Below are 24,827 nucleotides of genomic sequence, written 5' to 3' on the forward strand. Positions count from 1 at the left end.
TGTGCCCACTCAGGAAATAGTCAGACATGGGGAAGGGTTTTGTAGCTCCGTGTGTTTTCTTTTCTGCGGGAAACGGGTCCAAATGCCTCTCTGAGTATTTAAGGTTGCTGACTCATGATCTAGTCCAACCTCCTGCTCAAGCATGAGATGTTAATGGGAGCATGCTCAAAATTGCGAACTGGTAGGGAAGGTAAGTGAATCCCACCTCTGGATGGGTGGCATGTAAGTTTAGTAAATAAATAATATTATAGTCCTTCCGTGGATAAAGCATCTCCCTGCCATTCATTAAAACTGCCACGTCATAATTCAGCCTTTTTCAGGAGCCTGCACAAAGATGCAGCTGCATTAATGAACTAAACAATGAAAGCAGGGCTGTTTTAATGAGACTTTTTAAAACAGCTGCAGCTTTTTCCAGATTCACATGCAGGTATTGTGCCTTTTATGTGCCAGCCCCAAACTACATCTGAATTATGTTTACTTCAATAATATATTATTCTTCATCGGGGCGATCATGAACGCGAGAGGTGTGGTGGCCTGGAGGTGGAGCTCTTACCTCACAATCAGGAGACTGTGAGTTCGATCCTAGGTAGAGGCAGATATTTCTCTCTCTAGGCACAATGAGAATATATCTGCTGAACAAAACTCCGCATTGGCAACAGGAAGGGCATCTGGCCAGTAAATACTCGCCTCCATATAGTTGCTCTGACTCCACCCCGCAAGGGATTAAAGGGTCATTAAACAACAAAGAAGACGATGGTTTTTATGAATGAAATATATTAACACCTAAAGCACAAAGCTTTCTAGATCGAGTGCGTTTCCAAGCAAGCCAAAGCATCGTCCTTCTCACCAACCCTTTTGCTGATGCTCCTTGTTGTCCTTGTAGAAATAGGCGGTGTGGGCTGTCTTCTCAATGGAATCAGGTACAACAACGGGGAGAGCTTCCAGCCCAATTGCAAATATAACTGCACCTGCATCAACGGGGATGTGGGTTGCATCCCCCTGTGTACTGACTCCAAGCCACCCCTCGTTTGGTGCCCAAACCCGAAGCAGATTAAGGTCAAGGGCGAATGCTGTGAAGAATGGGCCTGCGACTATTCAAAGAAACCCAGGAAGACATCTGCACGACATATCTCTTCGGCAGGTAAGGTGGGGTGAGGGAAGCCAAGCAACGAGCAAACTGGCTTGAGGCCTGGATGTGTTTGTCGACCATGGCAACGTGAAGAGGGGTGGACTTCAACTCCCAGAATTCCACCCATCTTCACGTTGCCAGGGTTGAGAAATACTGTCCCAAAGGATAGAATTATAGGCGGCATAAAAAGTGAGAATGGGTTGGTTGTAATTCGTATAAAATATTTTATTCAATTTTCACATTCCATTTGCAATCATTTATATACAGGGTATTTACTATAAGAAAAGAAAAAAAAAAAGAAAAGGGGAATAAAACGAACAAATAAAAAGGAAACACAACTCATCATTCACAACCCCACCTAACCCTTGCATCCTCCATACACCCCATCTACCCCCTCCAACTTTCCTTTCTCCCTCTAACACTCCCCTCCTACTTCCCTTTCCCCTCAAACCTTCCTTCTCCCCTTATTCCCCTTACTCCTTCCTTACTCCTCCCTCTTCCTTCCCTCTACCTCCCTCCTTGGTGTATGCCTTTATTCGAGTGTTGTTTGATCTGATAAAAGTAAAGTGAACCAAGGAAAATAATAATAATAATAATAAAAAAAAAAGAACCACCGTATATAAATACATTCTTGTTCTTATTAAAACTATATTAACACCCCCCACCCCACCCCCCACAATCCCCATCCCTAATCCTCCCGACTTCCCAGGGCCCACACCTGGCACTACCTTCTGTCTAAAATATCTTGTATACATATGGATTAAAAAATAAAAGTAATATATCAAAAAAAAAAAAAAAAAAAAAAAAAAAAAAACAAATAAAAAAAAAAAAAAAAAAGCAAAAAAAAAAAAAATAAAAAAAAAAAAATAAAAAAAAAAAAAGAAACCACTCTTTGTGTTGATCTCAGCCCCCCATCTTTATCTATGCTTAAATAGTATAAATCATTCTATCTATGTTTTATTCTCATCTCTTACTTCTTTGCTATTTACCCCGACCTTCTGTAGGCTCTCCCGTTCCCTTCCTAAACCTCATGATCCCTTCCAATAAGATTTAAGCAGCGTGGATCATGCCATATATTCAAATATAACTTTACAGACAAGTAATCAAACTTTCACTTCTAGTAAAATTTAAACAGCGTAAATGATCTTTCTTTACCCCTTTTTCAAACAGTAATTCAAAATAATCTAACCAGATTTCCCCTTCTTAGTAAAGTTAAGCAGCGTAGATCAGATATTACTTTACACAGGAATCAATTTCTATCTTAAGATAATTCCAACCGACTTCCCCTTCTAATAGAATTTAAATAACTTAGTTCATTCCACATGTATTTTACCCTCATCCCCCACTTGTCTGATATTTACCACTATCAAATTTATACTACCATTTGTTTAAAATATAACTCAGAGCGATTTGTAGCATAAATCATTCCACATATTCCAATAATACTTTCAGCAAGAATCAGTTAACCTTCTATTTTAAGGTAGTCGCTTCTAACAAAGTTTAAACAACATAAATCATTCCGCATTCTTTTTACAGTTATCTTAAAATAATCCCAAGCGGCTTCTTATTCTAATAAGCTTTAAACAACATAAATTTTGCCCTCTTCCCTTGCTTGTCTGGTATTTACCTCAAATAACGTAGTTCATTCCACATGCATTTTACCCTCATCTCTTGCTTGTCTAATATTTACCACTATCAAATTTATACTAGCGTTTATTTGAAATGTAACTCAAAACTATTACAACCAACTTTCCCTTCAAATAAAAGTTAAATAGCATGGATCATATTCAAATAATACTTTCAGCAGGAGTCAGTTAACCTTCTATTTTAAAATAGTCCCATCTAACAAAGTTTAAACAACATAAATCATTCCGCATTCTTTTAACCACTATCAAATTTATGCTAACGTTACTTTAGAATCTAGCTCAAAGTAGTTTCACCCAGCTTTCCCTTCTGATAAAAATTAGTCCACTTTTTCTACCGGAGAGAGGTCTCAAACCCCCATTCAGTCCTCAACTTTAGGAAGTCTTTTGAAGTATCTAAATTCTCGATCTGCGTTCTTCTGCTTCTCCGAGGGAGGAGGGGCTGCCCCCTCCATCTTGCAGCCGCATGGCCAGCCGTTTGCTTTCTCCTTCCGCTTGTCTCTCCTCTCTTCCAAGCGCGTTAGGAAGTCCCGCCTTCAGAATCCTAGAATAGAAATCTTGAGCCTCCGAAACAGAGTTAAGACGAAATCTTTGATTCTCAAATGTAACCGTGATGCCGGCAGGGGCCTCCCATCTGTATCGAATCTGTTGACTCCTAAGCTCTTTAGTTAAAAAAGTATATTCCCTTCTTGCTTTCAACATGTGGAAAGGTATATCTTTGAAGACAATCACGTCTTGGTCATCAACTCGGAGACTGTTATTATAAAACTTTTGCACAATCGCGTTTCTAGATTCTTTTGTAGAGAAATGTATAATTATGTCCCTCGGGAGCTGTCGCTGTTCCGCTATCAATGAGTTCTGGCGATAGATTTTCCGAATCTGCCAATCAAAGTTAAGTCCCGGGCTTCCCAGCGCATGGCTGAAGGCTTCAGCAAAGGTCTGTTTCAAATTCTCTTGCTCCTTTTCACGGAATCCTCTGACTCTTATTGAAAATGCCTTCCTATCAAAATTTAGCATCATAAGCTGTTCTTCGTTATTTCTAATTTTTTCTTGTAAAATTTGAATATTGGTAGTCAAATCAAAATTAGCCTTCTCCAGACTTTCCAATTTGTTCTCTATTTCAGCAGAGTAATCCGACAGGGCAGACACGGCTGCAAACGTATTCGCCTTCATTTGATTAACTTTAGATTTTAGATCATCATAAAGTTGCAATACAAATTCCTTAAGTTCTTGCTTAAAGGCATCAAAAATTTTAAAGAGATATTCCTGTGTTAAAACTTCTCCAGTAGAGGGCGTAGGAGACAAAGGCTGTATTTCCAAAAAAGATTCTTTAAATTCTTTAGATACATTTGTAGCAAGACGCTTCTTTGATCTGGGTGCCATAATAAATAAACAAGTAAGCAGCGCTTCGCTCCCCTCTATTTCCAAAGAAAAAGAATTTATTTTGTTAAGGAGCGGTCTGCAGGAAGATAAGCCCGGCTAAGTACATCCAGTAATCATCCACGGAGAGAAATCGCCATTTTGAAGTCTATTTAAACAAAGAAGTCTTTAAGACGAATGGTGCTGGTATTTAAGATAGTAATAAAAGCATAAATCTCACAGGGGTGGTACCCTCCCGTATCAAATCTAGCTTGAAAAAAACTTTGTTTTGTCCTGGGGGGGGCTAGCCTGTCTGGGGCTGCCAAAAAAAAAAAAAGGCAGCTGAGAAGAACTGGCCGGAGATAAAAGCTCCGCTTCGGCTGGATCTAATCTCTTCCACAGCCAAAAAAAGAAAAAGGCTGTGGCTTACGAATAGACCCTAGTCTACAGAGCTACCCTCCCTGCCCCTTTCTTAGCCAAAAAGGGGTGCTATCTATGATGTTATTTAGATATACAGACCAGATCTCTGAGGAGCTCGGTGGAGCCCTCCTCGGCAACAGGCCACGCCCCCAGGAAGCCCGGGTTGGTTGTAATTCATCACATTGTGAGAACTCAGACCTTGTTGTAGCACCTTTAGCGAACCAGATGATGCCATTAAGCCTTTGTAACAGCCACAGCAATAGCACTTAGACTTACTGTATTTTTCAGACTATAAGATGCACCGGAGTATAAGATGCACCATGATTTTGAAGAGGTAAATTTAAAAAAAAAAACGTTTTTGCACTCTGCAGGCCTCCCAAACCCTCTGCATGCCTTGTTTCCCCCCCCCCAAAAAAAACACCACGCAGAGCTTTGGGGTACTTGTAGAGTGCTCCTGAGGGCTGAGGGAGGGGGTGGCAAAAGCGAGCAAAAAATGGCTCATTTTCCGCAAAAACGGGCCATTTTTTGCAAAAAAAAAAGGGGGGGCATGAAGAGGTTTTGGGAGGCTTGTAGAATGCTCCTGGGGCTCGGGGGGGGCACAAACAAGTTCACCCCATTTTGGATGAGAAGCGAAAGGTCTTCACGCAAAAAGGAAGTCCAGTTGCCTCCTGGAAAAAGCACCTTTGGGGCAACCATGTCCTGGATGACTGAGATTCTTATTTATTTATTTTTATTATTTAATTAGTTTGTATGCCGCCCACTCTCAAAGAGACTCAGGGTGGCTTACAGGTAAAAAGGAAGGGGGGAACATACAAAACATTAAAGAACAACATTAAAAATTCTACAACATTCATAGCTTAGGATGAGGGCTGGATAAATCAACAGCCCCAGGCCTGCCGGAACAGCCAAGTCTTGGTCGCTTTGCTGAAGGCCGGAAGGGTAGTAAGGGTCCGGATCTCAACGGGAAGATTGTTCCATAGGGCCGGAGCAGCTGCAGAGAAGGCCCTCCCCTGGGGGGTCGCCAGCCAACATTGACTGGCAGATGGAATCCGGAGGAGGCCTAGTCTGTGCGATCTGGGAGGTAACTGGCAGGAGGTGATCTCTCAGGTAGCCAGGTCCGATACCATGTAGGGCTTTGTAGAACTTCTTGTAGACCTCGTCATAAGACCGGTAACGAAACTTCAACTAATCTCATCAATGCCTTTGCTTCTCAGTTTATGGAGGAGAAATTGACACATGGCAGAAGAACTGTATCCTGCAAACATCTTCCTGGAGCCCTTGCTCCAAGACTTGTGGAATGGGCATTTCCACAAGGATCTCAAATGATAATGCCCAGTGCCAGTTTATGAAAGAGAGCCGGCTCTGCAATCTGCGCCCATGCGAGGTGGACCTCACCAGGCACATTAAGGTACCTCCTATGTAAGACTAGGTCAACTGGGGGAATCGCATGCGACTTTTGGAGAGGAGAGGTCAGGGCTGCAGTGGGAGTTTGATCAGGGTTGGGAAACCCACCCAACCCCATGGGAAAGGTGGAGGAATCTGAAGGGACCCTGGAGGTCTTCCGGTCCAACCCACAGCTCAAGCAGGAAACTCTATACCAGTGATGGCTAACCTTTTTTGCGTTGCTTGCTAAACGGATGCATGCGTGCGACAACGGGAATGCGTGTCTGCACCCATAATGCAATGCATGCATGCAATTACCTTGCACCCCTTTGCGCATGTGCGTGAACCTTCCCCCCCAAGCTCCCCACGCCCTCCACACATGCATGCATGAACCCCCGCACCCCATTTGGGGACTAATAGGCCTCCCTGCAGCCTCCTGGGAGGAAAAGTGGGCCAAGGGGGGCATGCCCCCCCGCATGCATGCTTGACCCCACCCCTGTGCATGAATGCATGGCCCCATCCCCATGCATGCACATGTGACCCCCTTCCTCATGCATGTGCACATGTCTCTTGCATGCACCCCCCCATGCATACGCAGCAGGGACCCAAAAATCAGTGGCACAGTGGAGTTGAGCTAGAGAGAGTCTCTAGTCTCTTCTGTGTTCTGTTCTGTTCTATTCTTTTTTCTTTTCTTTTCTGTTGTTCTTTTCTTTTCTTCTATTCCTTTTCCTTTCCTGTTCTGTGTTCTGTTTTGTTCCATTCTGTTCTGTTCCTCTATTCTATTCTATTCTATTCTATTCTATTCTATTCTATTCTATTCTATTCTATTCTCCTCTATTCTATTCCATTCCCCTCTCCTCTCCTCTATTCTATGTTATGCTATTCTATTCCCTTTTAGAAAAGCTTGGTCCATTTTGGTCAACTTGATCAAATTTGCACCATGTCTGATCAATTCTCTTTCTGTCTCTTTCTCCCCTTCTTGTAGCCTGGGAAGAAATGCTTGGCGGTGTACAGAGAGGAGGCTCCCATGAACTATACGCTCTCTGGGTGCACAAGTAAGATCCGCTACAGGCCCAAGTACTGCGGCCTGTGCCTGGATGAGCGTTGCTGCAGCCCGTACAAATCAAAGACCATTGAAGTCAACTTCCACTGTCCGGATGGGACTGACTTTTCCAGGAAAATCATGTGGATCAATGCCTGTTTCTGCAACCTGAGTTGCAAGAACCCCAATGACATCTTTGCTGACTTAGCTCATTTTCACGATTACTCTGAAATTGCTAATTAACTTGATAGGAGTTGATGGGAGGGAGGGAGAGGAGAAGATCAAGAGGGAAACGGAGATACAGTGGCCTACAATGTATTACTACTCTGATTTTACAGAGGGTTAAAAATTAATAAAAGGTAGTTGTTGTTGTTGTCATTGCAATTGTTTCACCTGGGGCAGGTGAGAAGGAAGCTCCCAGCAGGCTTTGTTGATCTGTCTGTGTATGTTCCAGCATAACTGTGCAATGCCTCAAGCAATTTCAACCATACTTGGTAGACAGCTTACTTACCCTCTGGAAACTAATACTGTGGGGGTAAAACACCCCTAACACCTTTTGGGATGTGTGTGTTCTGCTAAGATACAGCCTGTTGGGCCTTACAGTGGCTTCTACTGTACTACCGTAAAATGGCTTCTACTGTGCAGCGCAGTCACCATGCTAACGGCTTCACAGTACTCCACAAGGGGGCTCCCTCTGGTAAGGGGGAAAATCCAACATTAGAAATTAAGGTGATATCACTTTTCTTAACACTTTTGGGGGCACAGGGAAAACATTTGGAACTAATTTAATTGTTGCTGAGATGCGGGCTTTTCCTGTCTATTACAGGATTCGGATTAAAAAAACACCTGGGCAATGCAGGGTTATCGACTGTCTTCACACGTTGTCCACAGCTGCGTGAAAGAGACATCATGTCAGGGTTCCAAATATCATCCAGAATTAAATCAGAGTTCAAGGCAGAGCTTTCCTCAAAGTTCCAATTTAATAAGAGAGACATGTTGGTACATCTGTGGGAATCCCGAATCTGAAAGCTTCCGGGGTTTCCCACCCAGTTGAAAGTTCATGATCTTGTCCCCACATCCACAAGTCCATTACATGGTCCAATCTTCCTCCGCCACGCTGGCATTTCCACCCATCTAGTTCTGGCCAGGTGCAGAGGTGCGGAGACAAAGAATGACCTTGGGCTTCTAGAAAGGAATGTTTTATTTTGACAACAACACATTCTACAATTCTACTCCTTACTATTTCCCCTCCCAATTACCCCACTAATGAAGCAGCATAGTAAAGAAAGAGAAAGAGTGTGGCAGGCCAAAGATCCTAAAAGGAATATGATTGCAGGCCTGACACGTCAGTTTTTAATATCCAGTTTCCGATCTATGAGGCACAAAGTTGTAATAAAGAAAGCCGGCATTGAGTATTTGCAAAGAAACGAATGAGATATTTAATGGTTGAATCCATTTGTCTTTCCTTTCTCTTACCAATTTCAGATAGTTCTGTTAATAGTGGCACTTCGCTTTGTAAAAATAAGCTCACCAAAAGCTACCAGCCTGTTGTTTGGGCTAACCAGGTGTGGGCTGAGACAGGAGAGAAATTACAGAGAAAAGCAGGGATTTTCTACCCCTGCAAAACTCTAACCTGCATTTCTGAGGCGTGCATAAAGGAGGGAGCGATGCTAGGGCTTCCCTGAACAGCAGGGGTGTCAAATTCAAAGCCCGGGGGCCAGATTTGGCCCACGAGATGCTTAGATCTGGCCTATGGGGCCTAGATCTAGAAACAGCAAGAGACTGGTCAATGGTGCCTCTGTTGGCGAAAATGCGCTCCCGAGCTCTGTTTTTGGCTATGACAGCCTCCTGCATTCTTCTGCATGCAGCCCTCCCCAGCTCCGTTTTCCTTGGCAGAGGGTTGCAGGAGATTGTCGCAGCTGAAAACGGAGCTCAGGAGCCCATTTTCGCTGGCAGAATGGTCAAGTCACCACAGAAGCCCCCGAGAAGAGTGACATTGAGCTGTTCACACACCCCTGGCCATCCCCCGTCCCTCCCCAAGGTCAAACACAACGAAATCAAGTTTGATACCCCTGCTGAACAGCTAAGAAACCGTCTTTTTCAACTTGAAGATGGCAAGGATTCCTTGGGAATTCTGGGAGACCGGTTTCCCCAACCTTTTTTCCCCCCACCGAGGACATTTCGTGGATGGGAATTTCTCCACAGACCAGGCAAGCAGGGAGAAGATAGTTTTGCACGCAACCGAGATCCCGTACGTGGGCAGATGAAATTTCATTCACTTGCTCACCCGCAGCTGTGTGGCCCGGTTCCTAACAGGCCATGGACCAGTACCAATCTGCGGCGCTGGGCTTTGAGACCGCCGTTATCGAAGCCTTTAAAGTCAACAACCAACTGGTTTCCCCCCAGAAGGGCCGTGTTTTCGAGTGGCAAAGACGAATCGGGGGACAGGGTGACCATGTCTTTAAGGCTACTAACCTCACATGCTTGGAATTGGCAAGTCACCAATTGATGCTCAAGAAAGAAAGAAAGAAAGAAAGAAAGAGAAAGAAAGAAAGAAAGACAAGGAAAGGGAGGGAGGGAGGGAGGGAGGAAGACAAACAGGTTTTTAAAGTTTTTTTAAAACTTTAAAAACTTTTTTATGCTCATTCAGTTATTCTAAATAAAAATAATTATTCTTCCCCTCTCCCTAACATTCTTTTTTCCCCCCCGTGTAAATGTGTTTTTATTTTACATTTTCATTTTCGTACAGTCACATATATACTGTGCATAACCGGGGCCATATAACATTAAACAATAAACACAGCCATTCCTCTTGTCAACAATACCCCCAAGAATAGAAACCCAATATACCTCTTCGACCCTCCATACACCCTTTCTTTCGCCCCCCCTCCAACTTTCCATCTTCCCTCCATCATTCCCCTCTACCCTACTTCCCCTCCCCCTCTACCTCTCCTCTCTCCCGGTACACTCCCTCCCTTCCTTCCCACCCTCCCTCCAATCCTCTCTCTCACCCTCTCTACCCCTCTCCCTAACACTCTTATCACTAGTCTGGACACAGAAATAAAACCCACAAACACTGCAAAGTTACAAATTTATTTTGTTTGAAATAAATACAAATAATTCATTAATAAACTCCCCCCCCCCCAAAAAAAATAATAGGCAAGTGGAGCCTCTCTATTACAATCTGCTATTCTTCATTAATAAACTTTCCAGGAAACTTTTGAAGTTGTCATTTGAAGAAAAAAAAAAAACAAGAGCAAACCCAGGTAATTAACCTAGGGTAAAAGAAATCAGTTCTCGTGAAATAACTCAGATATTCAGCTCCGGAGATGCTAAATGATGCAAATGCTCATTATCCAAAATTTATTAGCTATATTAAAGTTTTGTGAAGTAGCAAACAGATCAAGCCAGTGGAAAAATAGATATAATTATGTTCCAATAAAAACTAGAATTCTCGTCTATGCTAGAAACCTGTTGAGCTATCCTGCTCACTGCTTCCCTCCCTGTAGCGCTGCAGACATTGGCAAAGTAGCTTTTCAATTGTAGAATCAATATAATCTACTTTTACAATCATCAGACTAAATCTCTATTACAGCCTTGCCTCTTGCCTCCAACATTTTGCAAATATTTATAGTTTTCAGTAATCACTACACACGATTTCCACTGTCTTAATTTACTGCTAGTGTCAATTCAAGAATGAGATGCTTGTTACTTCTGCCCCCAAATTATCGGGGAAACAAAATATTGGGGAGGTGAGTGAGTGAGTGGGTAGGTGGGTGGGTGGGGGGAGGGTATCCCTGCAGGAAAACCTGCAACACCAAAAGTGGTTTAATTACAATAAAGAGAACAGCTTTACTTATCCGTTGCTGCGGCTTCTTAAAAAGGCCACTCGCAGAAATGCAAAATTTAAGACCAAATGTGGTGCATTTCTAAGAATCCTGAATCCTTACTCTGGTTTAATTAAGCAGCATGGAAAGACCGCAGCCAGATTCTCAGGTCTGCCTGAAAGAGATTTCAGTGGGGTTTTTTTTAATTGCCTCCAGGTTGTATCAAATGCCCCCTTTTTAATGTTGTGGTGTAGCAAGTAAGATGCTATCTGTGAGGCCAGTCACCCAATTCCCTTTGGAGGAATAGGTATGGGTCAGAGCTGAGGGTGAAGAGTTTTAAAAATCTCCCATTGTTCTCTTTTCATCCTTCCCCATCTCCCCCCGCCCTTCCATAATGAAGCCTTAAAATCAGATGGGAGGGGGGGATACTTTGTTTTTAGAACCGGGTAAAAGGGAAGCATAGAGATGACCCACAAGCTTCAGGCAATCGCTTTCCAAAAAAAGACAGACAGGTTGAAATCTTGGATCTTTAAATATATATATATTTATATATATATATATATTAGATCAGTGTTTCTCAACGTTGGCAACTTGAAGATGTCCGGACTTCAACTCCCAGAATTCCCCAGCCAGCATTCGCTGGCTGGGGAATTCTGGGAGTTGAAGTCCAGACATCTTCAAGTTGCCAACGTTGAGAAACACTGTATTAGATCAATAACTGGATGAGTGTTAAAGCCATCTAGGAGAAGCTGGAAAGATCAGCCATTTGATTAGGGAAAGAGAGGAACTGAGATGAGTTGTTTTTTTTTAAATTGGTCCCTGTGGATTTGGGGAAGGGAGGGGCAGAGATCCATTTGTTATTAGGTTAATTATTGCAATGTGCAAGCTTCTGCTTGATCTTGGGTTTTGGACGAGGGCGCCGCCGTTTTAACAGGACACTTCCATCGACTTGGGGCTCGGCTGTCCACTGGTCGTCTTGGCAGAATTAGAACTCAGCTCGATGTCCGTGGCAGCACGGTTCCGGGGAGCATCCCCAGTTGGGGCTCTGCTTCTGGGCCCTTCGCCTGTATGGGACCGACTGCGGGCCCCTTCCCCAGTGTGGGCTCTGCTCCTGTTGCCTTCCATGGAGGTGACGCTGGAACCGGAAGCTGTGCGGGACCGCATGAGTCTGGTCATGCTCGCCGAAGGCACTGCCAAGGCAAAACTCGGGGTTACGAGAGGCACACTCATTTGCAAGGACCACTATTTAAAAATGGAGAAGGGGGGACGTGCGTCTCTTGTGTATGCATTGAGTGCGGGGTTTTTTGTTTTTTTTTGAGCCAAGAATCAAATTAGGTCGAGGATCGAAGAGTGAGTAAGATCAAGATAAGAAATACATTGCTTTCTTTGCCTGTTAACCGATCTTATTGTCAGGCATCAGAGATCAGGTCCACATGTGAAGAGCCAATTACTGTATTTTTCGGAGTATAAGACGCACCAAAGTTTTGAAGAGATAAATATAAAAAAAGGTTTTTTGCACTCTGCAGACCTCCCCAAAACGGCCCGTTTTTCACGAAAATGGGCCCGTTCCCCCCCCCCAAAAGGCATGAATAGCCTTTAGGGGACTTGCAGAGTGCTCTGGTGGGGGGGGGGGAATGAGCAAAAAATGGCCCATTTTTCTTTTTAAAAAGGGCATGGGCAGCCTTTAGGGGGGCTGGGTAAAATTGAGCAAAAAATGGGCTGTTTTTTGCTCATTTCTGCCCTCCCCATCCCCCAGGAGCTCTCTAAAAGCTTCCTAAAGGCTCTGCATGGCCATTTTGGTGAAGGGGGCGGGGCTTCGGGAGGCCAAAAATGCTGTATTCAGTGTATAAGATGCACCCAGATTTTCAGCCTCTTTTTTGAGGGAAAAAGATGCGTCTTGTACTCCGAAAAATACGGTAATCTGATTTATCACTAGTCATGTATAGGAATCTCCTCAGCTAGTGGTTACTACCTTCTTGGAATTAGATATGAGGTCAAAAAAATCCAAGGGGGTTTGGACAGTGTGGCTACATCAGAGGTAGGTTCCTACCGGTTTGGACTGGTTCGGCTGAGTAGTAGTAACTCAGTTGCCCACGCACCCGAATTGCTTCTATTGTCGGTGGCGCCATCTTGATTTTTGGTTCTGCGCATGCACAGAACAATCTCCATTGTAGAAATGTAATCCCCCCCCCCTTTTCTAACATTTTGCACATGTGCAGCCCTTTTTAGGTGAAATGCACGTGTGCCGAACATTTTTTTTTGGCGTGCCGAACAGGCAGTAATGCCGGTAGCAACCTACCCCCTGGGCTACATAGAAGTTCTAGATCAGTGGTTTCCAACGTGGGACCCGGGTCCCACAGCGGGGAAATTTGATTTTTAATGGGGGCAATTTCAACCTTGTTTAGACCAGTGTTTCTCAACCTTGGCCACTTGAAGATGTCTGGACTTCAACTCCCAGAATTCCCCAGCCAGCGAATGCTGGCTGGGGAATTCTGGGAGTTGAAGTCCAGACATCTTCAAGTAGCCAAGGTTGAGAAACACTGGTTTAGACCATGTTCATGGCCTTTTGGGCTTCCTCCGCCTGAGTAGAGTTCACTTTTTGAGTAAAGTAAGAATTATATGTCACGGGGGGGGGGGGGATATAAGGATTTTAGAAGTGCTTAGGTGGGGCGTGGCCCAAAAAAGGTTGGGAACCATTGATCTAGAATGATCCCTCTTTTAACTCCACCCGAAGTTAAAAGTCTGAGAGATTCTCAGCCATCCAGGTCCTGGTTGTCCCAAAGGTGCTTTTTTCAGGAGGCAACTGGACTTTTGTTTTTTATTTTGAAGACATTTCACTTCTCATCCAAGAAGCTTCTTCAGCTCTGACAGGATAGTGGGGAATGGAAGGATTTATATTCCTTGCAGACAGCTGGTCGTTTGCATCCTTTCAGCAGGTCGCTGAAGCACTTGGAGGTTTACCTGTGTCCTCAGGTCACAGGAACCAGGAGGACTACTCAGGTGACCTTGAAGACACAGATAAACCTCCAAGTGCTTTAATAAGCCTTTGAAAAGGATGCAAATAACCAGCTGTCTGCAAGGAATATAAATCCTTCCATTCCCCACTATCTAATCAGAGCTGAAGAAGCTTCTTGGATGAGAAATGAAATGTCTTCAAAAGAAAAACAAAAAACAAGAATGTCCAGTTGCTTCCTGAAAAAGCACCTTTGATCCATCCCCACTTCTGCCACTCCTTCCGCTAACTCTTACATAGTTAACAGAATTATTTCCCTTGTTTATGATGGCCAACTTTTATCGTGTTAAAAATGATATACGGAGAGGCTCTGGAGACCACAGCCAAGGCTCCAAAGAATAGGATTTATTTGTGTGCCCTCTGATGCAGTTTTTCTACCCGACAACCACAATAGAATCCCACCCCCAAGACAAAAAAGAATCTACCGATTAGAAGTGTTTTGCAATTAAGGAAATAATTTAGAAAGACAACAGGGGGAAAAGAGGACCACAAAACCTCCAGAGACAATAACGACCAAAGCAGACTATCAGGCGGATCAAACGGGACTTCTAGAACAAAAGCAAATATCCACCTGGCTACAGAAAGTTAGCCAATTATTTTTTTTAAAGCCAACAACTACTTACTGTATCCCATTCCCTGGATGAAGTATTTGAAAGCTTCAGCAAGTTTGGCAGGCTGTAAAAAAGAAACGCAGCATGTGAATGTGATAATTACCTGTTATTAAATGTTCCCCAAAAAAGGAGATTGGACAAAGAGCAGACAAAACAAAAGATCTCAGATCCATTCAATATGTTTAGAGCAGTGGAAGAACTGCCAGCTTAATTATCTCTGCAACTCAACCCTAAAACCTTTGAGGAGGTCTTCTTGGTATGGTTACACATTACTGAGTCTGGTTAATTAGTTGGCTGTTCTGTCCCCCCAGCTGGTTTTCATGGTTATGATGGGACTAGAATTCAAAGCCTCCTGGTGATTGGCTCAAAGTCATGCAGTCAGCTTTCATGGCTAAGGCAGGATTTGAACTCAGCCTCCTGCTTTCTAGCCAGGTCCCTTAACCACTTCCCCAAAAAGGCTCTCAATTCTACCTAGGGAATTTGGCTTTCCATCTCAGATGGTGAATACAAATAAATGGATTTGGTTTGCAATAGGCCAACATTTTGTGAAATTCTCCTCAAGACTCATTATCTGTTGCTGCCCCACATCAATTCTCACCTGGGAAACCTGAGGAAGACCACCACAATCAGCCATCTGCAAAAGAAAAAGAAATAGTCAGTAATGCTTTAATTTAAGGGAAAAAAATCCTACTCACTCAACAACAATACCATCTTACTTGCCCTGACTCGCAATTCAAAACTTGATTCTACAACCATATACACGGGAAAAATGGATTTTATCATTGGACTGTGAGAAGCACAAAAGATTTCTGGATTTAATGCTCACTTAGAAGTCTGTTCAGAAGAATTTTAAGGGAGGTTTTTTTTTTTAAAGTAATATTCCATTTCAGCTGCAGATTCCTAATGTTTGCTGGTAAAAGGGTAGGGAAGACACTTATTTGCTAAATGGAATAATTAGTAGTGAAAGTTAGGTCGTATTAAAACCCATGTTTTTTTTCATGGTGACCACTAGCTCCGAATGTCCAAAAGTTGACCCATCACATCAGTCCTTCAGATACGTTGGCCTTCAACTCCCAGAATTCCACTCAGCTGCTTGGGAATTCATAGGCAAATACATCTGAATGGGTGGACACTAAATTAGGAAGGCTACTCTCTACCACAATTCTGCTGAATGAATATCTCTTTTTTTGATTTAGTCACCATCTCTTTGTGAAGATGGGCAAGTTACTAGCTGAAAAAAGGCATATATACCCGTGATGGCACATGTGCCAGAGGTGGCACGCAGAGCCCTCTCTGCGGGCACAGGCACCGTCACCAGCTGCTCTTCTGGTGTTTGGTGTGTGCATGCATGCCAGGCAGCTGGTCTTTGTGTGCGCTGGAGTACCAGAAATCCTAAGACCAGCTGGACCATGTGTGCACCCACCAGCTGGTCTTCGGGTCTCCAGTTCCCTGGTGTGCATGTTCTGGTTTGTGCACTCGGTGCCGAAAAGGTTTGCCATCACTGGCATACACTTGCTAAATTAACAACAACTGGATTTGAAATGCAATTCTTGTTTGGAATTACACCATTTACGGTTTGAGAGAAAATTAAGGACAATCAATTGTTGATTTTGCTGTTGTCAAACATCCAAAACAGAACTGAATCTCAGGTTCTACAATCCTTCGAATCCATCAGCCTTTTTTTGACTCATGGCCCAACTCCTGAACTAGACAGAGAGAATCCTCTTTCCACCATTTGCATGAGCGGGAAAAATTTGGAAGAGCCTTCCACCCACCAATGGTTTGTTGTTCTGTCCACCTTGCCAGATCAGGAAAGAAGGAAAAATTGTAATTCTAGAATATAGTAGGAAGGGACCTTGGAGGTCTTCTAGTCCAATCCCCTGCTTAGGCAGGAAACCCTACACCACTTCAGACAAATGGATATCCAACATCATCTTTAAAACTGGTTGTTCCACTAGTTAATTGTTCTGTCAGGAAATTTCTCCTTAGTTCTAAGTTGCTTCTCTCCTTGATCAGTTTCCATCCATTGCTTCTTGTTCTACCTTCAGGTGCCTTAGAGAACAGCTTGACTCCCTCTTCTTTCTGGCAACTCCTGAGATATTGGAACACTGCTATCATGTCTCCCCTAGTCCTTCTTTTCATTAGACTAGACATACCAGGTTCCTGCAACTGTTCTTCATGTGTTTTAGTCTCCAGTCCCCTAATCCTCTTTGTTGCTCTTCTCTGCACTCTTTCTAGAGTCTCCACATCTTTTCTACATCGTGGTGACCAAAACTGGATGCAGTATTCCAAGTGTGGCCTCACCAGGGCCTTATAAAGTAGTTCAAACTGTACCTTCCATCAACAGTATGACATGACACCCCCCCCAAGACTAACTATAGAATGAGGGATGTGAACAAAGGCTTTGAGTTCCAGAAAAGTCTGGCAGCACTCATAATGCCTGGATAAACTTCTCAACCCCAGAATCTTCTTAAGTGTTTACTGTATTAAGCTTGACATGGGTCAATAAAATGGGGCATGTTTACCACTTGAGCCTGCACACTTCCCTCCGAGCAGGATTAAAATCTATTATGGGATGAATTTCTAAACATAGTAGTACTATCTACTGACCCCTAATTACATTTAAGAACCCTAATGCTTGGCCAAAAATATAGGTCAGTGATTTTTGTCAGTCAAGAAGGAAGAGTGACTTCCATACTTGTAGCCTTCAGCTTCCTACCTCTCTTTGATTTCACTACTATTTGCTTAGTGTAGCATATCTCTCAGCCAGTTGCACTGCTCTAAATACTAACACCTGGATCAAAACACACTGTTCTCCAGGGGTGTCCAACCTTGGCTACTTCAACTCTCGGAATTCTCCAGCCAGTCATGAATTCTGAGAGTTTGACGTCCATAGGTCTTGAAGTGGCCAAAGCTGGACACTCCTGCTCTAGTCCTTTTCACAAAAATCTGAACTCTTCACACCAACCCCAAGAGCTCCGCTTTGGGCCAGAGGTGGGTTACCTTTAAAAGCGTGGTCTTTGTTGGGTCAAGTTTAGCATTGCAGTCCACCTGTGAGGAAAGGGAAGAGACAGAAGGAAAGAAAAGCTGACATCACATCACATTTTCAGAAAATCGGATTGTATGAAGTTTTTAGAGGGTGGAGGCCTACTTGCTTTAAGGATAAGTCCCATACTTATCTGTCACCTAGTGAAGGGATTCCATTACAAGCAGACTCCAACTTACAGCCATTCTTTTGGGGTCATTTGATGTTACAGTGGTATTGGAAAAAGTGATTTACAACCATCATGTTCTGACCTAGGCTTCATCAAATCACGAAGCAGACTCTTTGTCCCGATAAAACCCCTTTTTATTAAGCTCATGTGAACTCCTCTCATTCACATCCTGCAAAGTGTCTTTCAAGAGTGAATTGACAACCACAGACCTTATCAGGCTTGGAGAGCTGCCAGGCCGATATCTTCCAAACACAACGCTGTAGGCAAGGAGTCTCTGAGAGTCGCAAACAAATCTTCACACTAATTAAACGAACAAGTTGTCTCCTGCAAATTCCACTCCCCTTTCGCTCCTTTATTCCCTATGGGAGGGGCCATTCACCATCCAACTGTGCCTTTACTTCCGAGTCGGCCCTTGTTCCTTAACTGTTCCCTTCTCCTGGCAGCTTTGAGCATGCGCACAGCGGAAACAGGCTCCAGCTGTTCTTCTGCCCCACTGATCTCTGACTCTGAAGGCAGCTGATGACTGTCATACGGCCCTGGCCCCATCTCTGCCTCCAATGCAGAGCCCTCATCAGAGCCTTCCCCAGACTCTAGGACTGGCCCATGTTCCTCCCCAACCTCCTCTCTGTCTGAGTCTGCCATCAGCTCCACTGGCGGGCCACAACACATACTTGCATTGATGACTGTTGCAGTGTCCCCACGGTGACAACTGTGATTTGGATCCTTGTCAACCAACACACATTTACCACAGTTGCAATGTCCTGAGGTCACGTGGTGACCGCTTGTGGCCTTTTCAGCCAGCTTCCAACAAGCAAAACCAAAGGGGAAGCCAGGATGAGGTAGCAATTTGTGATCCTGTGGTGTCTCACTTAATGACCGCACCACTTAATAATGAATTTTCCGATCTCTATTATGGTCGTAGGTCAAGAACTACCTGTAGAGGATTTCAGGAAGTCGCTAGCGAAATTCTGGATGCTAAAAAGCACCGTTTGATATTCCATTATTTTTTTTCTGATGCCTGACTGGTCCATAACAGGCAGGAACGTGAATTCTGTTTTCCCGTTTTTACAAATCTATCTTGGGGGTGCAAAAGTTCAAAGTTCGCAGCAGCACCCAATCATTCTCCTTTCCTCTCCCCATTTTCCCCTTTTGCTGATATTCCAAAAACGGGACTTCTGAAATTATGCCTTAAACTTCCAGGTAGCCCGAAGACCAAAGGTTATTTATTTACCCCAGGTTTCTAGACTGTCAGCTATGGAAGGAATTTAATCCCTCTCCTTGGCTCTCCAACAGCTGTCAGGATGCTTTCATCTTGATTCCTCCTTGAACAGAAGGCTGGAACTAATATCCAAAGGACCAGCTTCCAAACCTAGTCTATTATTTAGATGGGGGGAGAAACTCTGATTGTAAGTACTGCTTTTAATTCCTGTAAGAACTAAATTGCCTAGTAAGAATTTTTCACTGAAAATGAGGGGCAAGAAGATAAGGCTGTGATTAAGTGTGTTAACGATTCTGGTAATGAACTGGATCTATTTTTGTTTTTTGAGTCCTCCATTTGAAACGACATAAAATACTTTTCGTGTAGCTTGTCCCCCGAGATCTGTTTCTTGTATACCCCTTCCCACGCTTTGGCTACTTCATCACAACATCCCCAACGTTGTTGTAAGCAGCTCTTACTTCTCACAGCTCATACCTAATGGCTGCCACCTTAGTCCAGGAACAGACAAACCTGTTCACTCCCTCATTTATCTACGAAGCTTAATGAGTAACTTCAACTAAATCATTACTCTTCAATCTTATATCTGATTTGACCCAAAACGGGTCAGGAATACAATGGTTGGTATTATTTCCAAGGTACCCGCCTGTGATGGCTAGTCTACCTTTATCTCCGAAAGTTAGAAAGATACGATAGCAATAAACTCATAGGACTGAATTATCTTGACCCAGGATCCAGAATTCCAGGTGAGCTCTATTTAATATTTTAATATGTAAGCCTGAGGAACTGGTACAATATTAGGGTTGGGCTATTAGGCCTCGATAAACTGCCATTTCCCAATCTTAGTTTTTCCCTCCAATCTTCAAGTAACTCCAATGAACTGTTAGGGACATTGCCCTGTTTTCCCCAAAATAAGACCTCTCTAGATAATAAGCCCAATCAGGCTTTGGAGCGCACATGCTAAAATAAGCCATCCCCTGAAAATAAGCCCTCCCTGAAAATATTGCAACACAGCAGAAGCCATGAGCTCGCCGCCTCCTACACCTCAAAAATAATAAGACCTCCCCGAAAATAAGGCCAAGTCCATATTCCGGGGAGGGTGAATTTTCGGGGAAAACAGGGTACGTCCCTAACAGTTCATTGGAGTTACTTGAAGATTGGAGGGAAAAACTAAGATTGGGAAATGGTAGTTTATCGAGGCCTTTGCTATTATGTACTTACCACAGCATCAACGGCAGGAGAGCTGTCTCCAACCACCAACAGAGAAGGGCACCTGAAAGCAAACAATTGAAGTAAGATTCAGTGGCTTTGCACTTCGTTAAACTGTTATCAGAGACAGGCCGAGGTCGTTGCTCCACCAGTTCAAACTCAAGGTGTTGACTTGTCGAGAAAGATGAATCCATTTCAATTTTGGGAAAAACTAAATACAGCCAATTTTTTAAATTATTTTTTTTTTAATTATTCTCTTACATACCGTTACAGAAATACTTTCACATAGTTATTATTCTTATTTATCTTTATCACTTTTACGTATTTGTTTTTCCATATAAAAAGGTTAAAATATACATTCTGGGTTGCTTTGCTTACCGTCCCATACATCTATTTTGTATTATTACCACCCTATTTTTTCTTTTCTTTTCACCCTCTCTCCCTTCTCTCCTTTCCTCCTCTCCTTTCTTTTTCCTTCTTCCCTTGCCTCTCCCCTACTCGACTGTTCCTTTCCCCCTCCTACCCTCTCTCCTTCTCTTTCTATCCCTTCTATCCTTCCTTTCCTTTCCTCTTTCCCTCCCCTTCCCTCTCTTCTACTCTCCTCCTTTCCTTTTCTAATACAGCTGAATTATTACGGTCATCCTTAAGTAGGATCAAAGTTTACTTAGGACAATTTGAGTCATGCTCGGGTTTTTTTTTTTCTGCCCCTGAATACATAAAGGGGATTGCAAAAGCGATGATTATGCTGGCTTTAATAGCTGCCCTTTTTGCTCAAAGGATATAAATCAATAACAATATAAAATGAATGCTTGGATCACTGGAGCAGCTCTCACCACCTTCCTCCTTCGTTGCTGCCATGACGGGCTGAATCTTTTCATTTTGCACCGCAGCAGAACTGGAAGTATGGTTGGAAATCTAATTTAGCCCCAGGGACCACATGGTTGGGCTCCAGGATCTCATTTCTATTTAAGAATGAGTTTTCTTCTGCTATCACTCATTCTTGGCTTCTATGGGTGCTTTAGAGTCAGTGTAACAGGAGTGGTGCAGTGGCCTAGAGGGGGAGCTCCCGCCTCACAATCAGGAGGCTGGGAGTTCGATCCTAGGTAGAGGCGGAGATTTCTCTCTCTGGGCGCACTGAGAATTTATCTGCTGGATAAAATTCCGCACTGGTGACAGGAAGGGCATCTGGCCAGTAAACATTCTGCTAGCTCCATTCAGTTTCCCAGACTCCACTCCGCAAGGGATTATGGCAGTGGTGGGTTCCGGCTTTACCCTCATGGACACGTGCAGTGTGTGCATGCGTTGTACCTGCCTATGATGCCTCCGCAAGCCAGCTGCTTGGCGGAGCGTTGCGCAGGCGCTGTAGGCACCATGCGCGTGCGTGGAAGTGCCAAAGGCTTAAAGGACAGGTAAGGAGCTCGGGCGGTGCTCCAGGTAGGCTCTGGTATGCCTGTACCAGGCCATACCATCTGCAACTCACCACTGGGTTATGGCAGTGGTTCCCAAACTTGGCAACTTTTAAGACTTGTGGACTTCAACTCCCAGAATTCTCCAGCCAGCAGAGCAGCAGAGCTGGCTGGAGAATTCTGGGAGTTGAAGTCCACAAGTCTTAAAGTTGCCAAGTTTGGGAACCACTGGGTTATGGGATCATTTAAAATGAAGATGATGATTAGAGTCAGTGTTAACTCCTGGTGAATGCTTGAACAAGTCCCTGCAGTTTTCTGGGCAAAGTTTTTCAGGAGTGGTTTGCCATTGCAAACCAAGCTTCCTTCCTAGGGCCGAAAGACAATGACTGATCCAGGAGCACCTTAAGAACACAATTCATTTCTTAAATTCGTACACTCCAAGATTTAAGTAGAAACTGAGAAGGTAGCTTTATAATCTTCATCAAAGCTTCAGTAAGGCCACAACGCAGACTGCAGATGGGACCCCCAATAAGGAGTCAGGCAATCTTTCTACATTGTAGACTCCCCTTTGAGCCACGGTGCCACAGTGGTTAGAGTGAGGTACTGCAGGCTACTTCTGCTACCTGCCTGCCGGCTGCCTGCAATTTGACAGTTCAAATCTCACCAGGCTCAAGGTTGACTCAGCCTTCCATCCTTCCCAGGTGGGTAAAATGAGGACCCAGAATGTTGGGAGGGAAATAGGCTGACTCTGTAAACTGGTTAGAAAGGCCTGTAAAGCACTTATAAAGCGGTGTATAAGTCTAAGTGCTATTGCTAGTTACCGTCATTTTCAAACTATAAGACTCACCGGAGTATAAGATGCACTATGATTTTGAAGAGGTAAATGAAAAAAAGGGGGGGGGTTGCACTCTGCAGGCATCCCAAACCTTCTGTATGCCTCATTTTTTGCCAAAAAAAAGGGGGGGGCATGCATAGCCTTTAGGAGGCTTATAGTATTCCTGGTGGCTGGGGGAAGAGGGGGAATGAGCAAAAACGGCCCGTTTTTTGCTCATTTTTGTCCTTCCCAGCCCCAGGAGCTCTCTGAAAGCCTCCTAAAGGCTATACATGGCCTTTTTTCAGTTTTGTTAGGCCAAAAATGCTGTATAAGACACACCCAGATTTTCACCTTCTTTTGGCAGGGAAAAAGATGCGTCTTATACTCTGAAAAATACAGTACCTGCTCTTATCATTGGCCTTATCCACTAAAGCTCACTTTTGGGAAGATCAACTAAAAGCTGCTGATGAAGCCTACTTTAGCTAGGGGCTGTTAAAACATGTTTTAGTAAGCCAGCATTTCCTTTGTGTGTTTTGCAATGGGTTGATATCACCAGGATCTTTACCATTTGCAGAAAGATGGAAACACTTACGTCCCCTTTTCCAACATTAAAAGGATGATTGTGACAAAAACTTACTGTAGAGTAATCACATTTACTCCTGGAACTGGACGCTCGATGTCTAGATCTCTTCGGCTGCAAAACAAACAGGAGACGATGGTGAGGAGTTATCACATATGCAATTTTCAAAGCCCATTTCCCCAAAAAGGTGGGAAGAAGTTATCAATATGAGACTTGTGTAATAATGTGTATTCCCAACTAAACGAGTAGATGATTAGCGGGACTGCTAATCCGGCATTCTAGCTTTCAATTAAATTCTGAGTACAGGTAGTTCTCGACTTACAACACTTCATTTAGTCGTCATCTTCATTTGATAACTCCATCATCCCTTGTGGGGTGAGGAGTCTGGGCAACTGAATGGAGTGTTTTAATGGCCAGATGCCCTTCCTGTCGCCAATGTGGAGTCGTGTTCAGCAGATACTATTCTCAGTGTGTCCAGAGAGAGCAATATCTGCCTCTACCCAGGACGAGTTTGTTTAGTGACCATTCGAAATTACAACAGCACTGAAAAAAAGGATTTATGACCGTTTTTCATACTTATGACTGTTGCAGCATCCCTGTGGTCACATGATCAAAATTGATATGATTGGCAGCTAGTTTCATATTTATGACAGTTGCCTTCTCCCAAGGCCCTGTGATCACCTTTTCCGACAAGCAAATGCAATGGGGAAGCCTGGTTCATTTCACATGTTACTAACTTAACAACTGAGACAAGAAAGTTCATAAAATGTGGCAAAACTCACTTGACAGGTGCCTCAATTAGGAACAGAAACTTTGGTGCTCAATTGTGGTTGTAGCTCAAGCACCACTTGAATTCAGTGTTATTTCAAAAAGTTAAAAGCACAATGCCCGGATCTGAAAATCCCACTCAACACTCTCCCTCTCTCTCTTGCAATCCTCCCAAAAATGCCCCCCCCCCAAAAGCATGAATATCCTTTAGGGAGCTTGCAGAGTGCTCCTGCGGGGGGGGGGCAAAAACGAGCAAAAAACACCCCATTTTTTGCAAAAAACGGGCCCGTTTTTTTGTAAAAAAAAGGGGGGCATGGCTAGCCTTTAAGAAGCTTATGGAGTGCTCCTGGGGGCTGGGGGGTGTACAAATGAGCAAAAAATGGGCCATTTCTTGCTCATTTCAGCCTCCCCAGCCCCCAGGAGTTCTCTGAAAGCTTCCTACAAGGTATGCACAGCCATTTTGGTGACGGAGGCGGGGTTTCGGGAGGAAAAAACATGCTGTATTCGGTGTATAAGACGCACCCAGATATTCAGCCTCTTTTTTGAGGGAAAAAGGTGTGTCTTATACTCCGAAAAATACGGTACTCATCAGAGCTGGGTAGTAAAATCTCCAAAACAATCTCAGATCCTCTTACTGATTCGCCCCCTGAATAGCAGAAGGAGATGTTTTCCTAAATGTTCTGAAAAGCTCAGTGGCGTTATTACCTGTTGTAAGAGTTGACAAACAGATGGAGGTTGCTTTGGTTCATGTCATTGATGATGTGCTGGCGGTAAGTATGGATCAAATCGTGGCTGCTGTGAATCTCCTCCTAGGTTTAAGAAACATTCTCATCAAATATCAGTTAAGACCAGGAAAGGGAGAACATCAAAGGTGGCATTCAGCCGGTTTGGATCGGTTCACCCGAACTGGTATTGGAAATCATGGTTGGGCCTGTCCACCTACTCCCGGCTCTATGCGGTCCTGTTTAGGCACGTTTTTGAGGTTGGGCACATGCGTGGAAGGTGAACTGGTGGTAAGAAAATATGAAACCCACCACTGGAGAACATCTGAAAGAGCAACGATGACTCAGCAGGATGTTTTTGCAAGCTTAAATAGGAGAGCTTGCCAATTTATTTATGAATGGAAAGTGCTAACTATGTCATATTAGACGTTCACATACGCATGACAGAGGTGGGATTCAGCAGGTTCTGG

At 43.8% G+C, this 24,827-nt stretch overlaps 2 protein-coding genes across 2 annotated transcripts in view; one reads left to right on the plus strand and one right to left on the minus strand.

Moving 5' to 3' along the window:
- The window catches only part of CCN4 (cellular communication network factor 4), a 41,943-nt gene extending 34,502 nt beyond the window's left edge, over nucleotides 1-7,441 (plus strand). Inside the window, exons 3-5 of the mRNA XM_032223041.1 lie at nucleotides 884-1,141; nucleotides 5,766-5,959; nucleotides 6,920-7,441. Coding sequence (XP_032078932.1) covers nucleotides 884-1,141; nucleotides 5,766-5,959; nucleotides 6,920-7,219 — 752 coding nt within the window. The 3' untranslated portion in view covers nucleotides 7,220-7,441. The remainder of the gene's footprint in view (nucleotides 1-883; nucleotides 1,142-5,765; nucleotides 5,960-6,919) is intronic.
- A 4,162-nt stretch (nucleotides 7,442-11,603) lies between these two features.
- Nucleotides 11,604-24,827, minus strand: part of NDRG1 (N-myc downstream regulated 1) — a 59,506-nt gene continuing 46,282 nt past the window's right edge. Inside the window, exons 10-16 of the mRNA XM_032222526.1 lie at nucleotides 24,341-24,444; nucleotides 22,925-22,981; nucleotides 20,080-20,131; nucleotides 17,431-17,478; nucleotides 15,026-15,061; nucleotides 14,440-14,491; nucleotides 11,604-11,993 (exon numbers count right to left, since the gene is read on the minus strand). Of these exons, the coding sequence (XP_032078417.1) occupies nucleotides 11,731-11,993; nucleotides 14,440-14,491; nucleotides 15,026-15,061; nucleotides 17,431-17,478; nucleotides 20,080-20,131; nucleotides 22,925-22,981; nucleotides 24,341-24,444 (612 nt within the window). The 3' untranslated portion in view covers nucleotides 11,604-11,730. The remainder of the gene's footprint in view (nucleotides 11,994-14,439; nucleotides 14,492-15,025; nucleotides 15,062-17,430; nucleotides 17,479-20,079; nucleotides 20,132-22,924; nucleotides 22,982-24,340; nucleotides 24,445-24,827) is intronic.

Source organism: Thamnophis elegans, chromosome 8, assembly GCF_009769535.1.
Source record: "Thamnophis elegans isolate rThaEle1 chromosome 8, rThaEle1.pri, whole genome shotgun sequence".
NCBI classification, from domain to species: Eukaryota; Metazoa; Chordata; class Lepidosauria; order Squamata; family Colubridae; genus Thamnophis; species Thamnophis elegans.